We start from the raw sequence: 5,000 nt of genomic DNA on the forward strand, positions 1-5,000 counted from the left end.
AGAGAGAGAGCGACAGAGCGAGCGAAATATCAGCCCCGTTTACTGTGGGCGCAGGTATAGATCTCGGGATCAGCAGAGCTTCCACATAAACCCATCCTTTGCCGCCCACACTCTCCAGCCCGGATTCAACCGTGTCCAGGGGCGTTATCATATTTTTCGGCAAATGACATTTTTATTGCCGCTCAGATTTGCCATATCCCCCTCCTCCCTCCTTCCTCCTTTTTTTTTCTCTTTTTCTTTTTCCGTTTTGTTGTCTACACGCTTAAGGCAGGTTTTTTTGGGGGGAAAGTTTTTAGGATTTTTTTGCAATTGTTTTTGTTTTTTGCTTGTTTATTTTGTTTTGTTTGTTTGTTTGTTTTGAAGGAATAAGAATAATTTGAAATGAATGTTCCATTTTTTGTTCATCTTTTGTTTCGGGTTTTTACTTTTTCTTTACAATTTTTTGACAGGAAAATCGTGTACTTTTTTTAACTGTATTATTACTATTAATATTATTATTATCATCATCATTATTATTATCATCATTGTTATTATTATCATCATCATTATTATCACTATTATTATTATTATTGTTATCATTTCTATTATTATTATTATTATTAGTAGTAGTAGTAGTAGTAGTAGTTGGTATTTGTGAAGAGATATGCTTAACATAAGTGAAAATCCAACATTTCAGTGAAAATCATATTCAGATTAGCTTTTTTTTTCTTTCTTTCTTTTTTCTACTATAAGATCTTTGTTTTGCTTCCATATTTGCTTTTGAAGTAATATCTGTAGTATAGTGAATTTCCTTGAACCTAACAATAATAATAATAATGGTAATAACGATGATAATAATAATATGTAATGATGTAATGTAATAATGATAATGAAAATGATATTAATGATAATGATAACAATAATCAACAATAATAACAGTACTACTACTAATGATAATGATAGTGATAATAACAATGATAATAATTATCATCAAATGATAATGATGATGATAATAACAATAACAGTAATAATAATAATGATAATAATAACGATAATAATGATGATAATAAAAAAAACAAAATGATGATAATAATAATAATAACAACTAAAAATACTAAAAATAAGAATACCAATACCGGTAATAATACAATAACAGTTACAGTGATGATAATGGAAATGAATAGCAACAATAACAACAATAATGATACATCAGTACTGCTTTTGCAACATCTTCAATAACAAATCTACAGCCTGACGAGGACCTCCCAAGGCCTGATTGACAATTATTTTCAACAGATATTTTCAACAGACATTTTTCAACAGACATTTTCAACAGATATCTTTGTCAAACAATCATACTGCGAAACCCGAAAGGAGATAATTAGGAAAAGACTCCTCATCTCCTGTATTTTTGGCTTTTTCGCATCAACTTCCGAGCAAATCCTAAAGGAACGTCGTCTGTAAATCCTAAAGGTACGCTTTGTCTTAAGGATTTCGCAAAAGACGCAATAAGACGGACTTACACGAGTGGCAATTTGTGTTAAATGAGTACGGGGTTACTGCGCGCTTTGAACTGAAATTCTCTTCATTCTTACCTGTCCCCTAAATCTTTTTAAGTTGCTTGTAAGATGTTGATTGTTGTTTGAAAAGTATTCTAATCTGTCAGATATGCTGTGTATGTGAGGATACTGTATATCAATTATTTTATAAACATCCTTCTCTCTAATTATTTAATCTGGATCTGGAAAAAATATTATCTATAATATATTGGCTTAGCGGTTTATTGTTATCCTCCTATTGCTTTTTATTTTTCTTATTTTGTGATGTCCTTCAGAGAACGCAGATCATCTAGGAATGTCTAGTTATTAAATGTGATCAATATACTAAATTAGGAACATGGTGATTTATATATCAAAAGAACCCTTTTAGCCTTAATCAAGAAGAGAAAAGTATTCTCTCAGTTAAATTCAGGATATGAAATATATCCTTTTATCCGCATCGCAGAAGGACAAGTGTCTTTTTATTCCACGTCAGTTAAAAAAAATAGTTCCCTGTTATTTCTTTGCAACAATTGATTAACAAAGACATTTAGCAACAACGAAATAACACAAGATATCCTTTATTTCTTCCTACTTCAAGTCTATCATATATAGTAGACAAAAGTAAGCTTTTATCATGATTTTTTAAAATGAATCAAATTCTATGGTAAATAAATTTCATCAAAACTTAACACCATAAATGAAAGTCAACATATCTAATTCAACTTCAACAAATCTCAAAAGATTTCAACAAAACTTCCGTCACAAAAACAACAACAACAACAAAAAAAGATAAATAAATCCTGTATTATGAAAAGACAGCATAGTTTGTTTAAGGAATTTCAGCTTTAAGGCCCGCAATGCTATACATTCACCCCAACATGTTAATTTGCGTGGTCTTGGAGAAAACTCCTCTTCTCTTTCTTCTCTCTTTCTCCCATACTGCAGAGAATATTCGTTTTGTATGAATGGAGATTTTTCTAAAATTATCAGAGCTGTTATTACTCTCAGTGTATAATTCATACACAATTTGGGACGTCAGCTGACTTCCCAAAGGCAATTTCTGGCGGAAGGTTCATAAACAGCCAGCTAGTGTCACTGTGTCCACCCACACTCTCACTCTCTCTCTCTCTCTCTCTCTCTCTCTCTCTCTCTCTTGTGTGTATGCATGTTCCGGTCCTGTAAGTTTTATCTTATCTCCATATCCTTATCTTTGTTTCCCCTTGTTCTCTCCTTCTCTCTCTCTCTCCTTCCCTAATGTCCTCTCTCCCTCTCCATTCTCTTCCTCCACTCCCCACTTCCCTCCCATCTCCCTCCTCCTTCCCCCCTTTCCCGTCTTCTACTCCACTCCCTCCCCCCTCCCACCCTCTTCACCCCCCTCTCTCTCCCACTCCCCCCCTCCCCTCTTTATCCCTCTCTCTCTCTCCCTCCCCCCCTCCTCCTCTTTCTCCTCTGCGTTCCTCTATCCATGCGCATCGCTCTCACACCCACGCTTTGCCACAACGCGAAGTAAGAAAGCTAAAGAATGTGGTATCGTGTATTTACCCGTTATCCAGGCCGTTAAACAGCTTCTGGAAAACCACCTTTAATTGTCTCCACATAAACTAGTGTGCTTCCTGTCCTCCCACGCACCTTCCTTCTTTCCTTCTCCTCCTGATTCGTTTAATTATTTTATTTTTACTTCTCCGCTTCGTTTCCCTTTCTCCTTTCGTCAGAGATAGAAGAAAAAAAGAAAGTGGAGGTCGGTAAGTTAAACCCCTTTGAATATCGCGTCTGGTCGCCCCCCTTAACACCAGGGAATTAATGGGATTATAAATACTTTCCCTTATTTAAAAGAAGGGGGCATTGTGGTGTGTGCTTTAGTGTGCGAGACGCCGGCGTATGGAGCGGTGTCTCGTGGAAAGCGGAGCGGGGGAGCTTCCTTCTGCGGCAGTTCGCTGTCTCGCGGAAGTTGAGAGATAAAGTATTATTATCGTTGTGTTGGGTTGCCTCTGCGCGGCGGCTGCGAGGGACGCTTGTGCATAAGGCTCTGGTGACCGCTTGGGAGTGAATGTATATATATATATATATATATATATATATATATATATATATATATATATATATATATATATATATATATATATATATATATATATATATATATATATATATATATATATATATATATATATATATATATATATATATATATATATATATATATATATATATATATATATATATATATATATATGTATATATATATATATATATACATATATGTGTATATCTATGTATACATAGGCTATATGTAAATATGTACATATATGTACAAAAAAAAAAAAAAAAACTGAGATCACGGCATGCAGGCTTGAGCACAGCCGAGTAGACTAATGAGGCTGCAGGCTTCTCAGCCTCACAGAGCTTCCTTGCAATTGCATATCTGAGATGGGGCTGCGTTCACCCCCTCCCCCACCCCCTCTACCCTCGTCTCTTCGCTCTGCAAGACCATTCAAATGCAAACAAGTACAATTTCTCTAATAAGCTTTAGCTGGATACTTAACGGTCGTCGTATATGTGTCAGTCTTGTAGATTTTGAGAGAGCGAGAGTGAGAGAGAGAGAGAGAGAGAGAGAGAGAGAGAGAGAGAGAGAGAGAGAAAGAGAGCGAGAGACAGAGAGAGAAAGAGAGAGAGAGAGAGAGAGAGTGGGAGAGTGAGAGAGAGAGAGAGAGAGAGAGAGAGTAGGAGAGGGAGAGTGAGAGAGAGAGCGAGAGAGAGAGAGAGAGAAGAAGGAGAGTGAGAGAGAGAAGGAAAAGGAGAGTGAGAGAGAGTGAGAGAGTGAGAGAGAGAAGAAGGAGAGAGAGAGAGAGAATTTGGAAACGGTATCATGTTTTGGGATTTTTTTTTGTTTTTTTTTTTGTTCTAATTCGGTCTGTCGAAAGTCCTTTAACACTTGCCAATTAGTGAATGGGTGGGTCTTTGCACATCGAAGTTAAAGGCTATGTATTTCTGCCTAATAAGGCTTCTAAAGTGTTGTATCAGTCCACGCGAATCCCCCCCCCCCAAAAAAAAAAAAAAATAATAATAAAGATAAAAATAAAAATAAAGATAAATCAGTCAATCAGTGCATTAAATATTACAGCATTTCCATCACGTTTCGATAACAACATTAGCCACAACAACAGCATCTGCAACAAAAACACCACTACCAAAAACAACACCATCTACAACAACGTCTACAACAAATACACTATCTCCACCACCACCACCAATTTCAACAACGGTAACACCATTTACTATACCAACAACACCATCTACAAGCACCACCAACGACTCCTATCCACTAACAACAACACCGTTAACAACACCAACAACACCACCCCTTCCACCCCCACTAACACCAACAACAACACCCCCCACCAGTACCACTTACACCACCCCCTCGACAATACCATCCATACCAATACCACCAACACCACCCCACCACAAACACGACCCCCA

At 36.4% G+C, this 5,000-nt stretch overlaps 1 protein-coding gene across 1 annotated transcript in view; it reads left to right on the forward strand.

Moving 5' to 3' along the window:
* Positions 1-5,000, forward strand: part of LOC138860787 (salivary glue protein Sgs-3-like) — a 19,285-nt gene that overhangs the window by 9,559 nt on the left and 4,726 nt on the right. The window contains exon 2 of the mRNA XM_070119124.1: positions 4,642-5,000. This exon is cut by the window's right edge and continues 472 nt beyond it. Within this exon, the coding sequence (XP_069975225.1) occupies positions 4,642-5,000 (359 nt within the window). The remainder of the gene's footprint in view (positions 1-4,641) is intronic.

This window comes from Penaeus vannamei, chromosome 43 (assembly GCF_042767895.1).
Source record: "Penaeus vannamei isolate JL-2024 chromosome 43, ASM4276789v1, whole genome shotgun sequence".
Taxonomy (NCBI): Eukaryota; Metazoa; Arthropoda; class Malacostraca; order Decapoda; family Penaeidae; genus Penaeus; species Penaeus vannamei.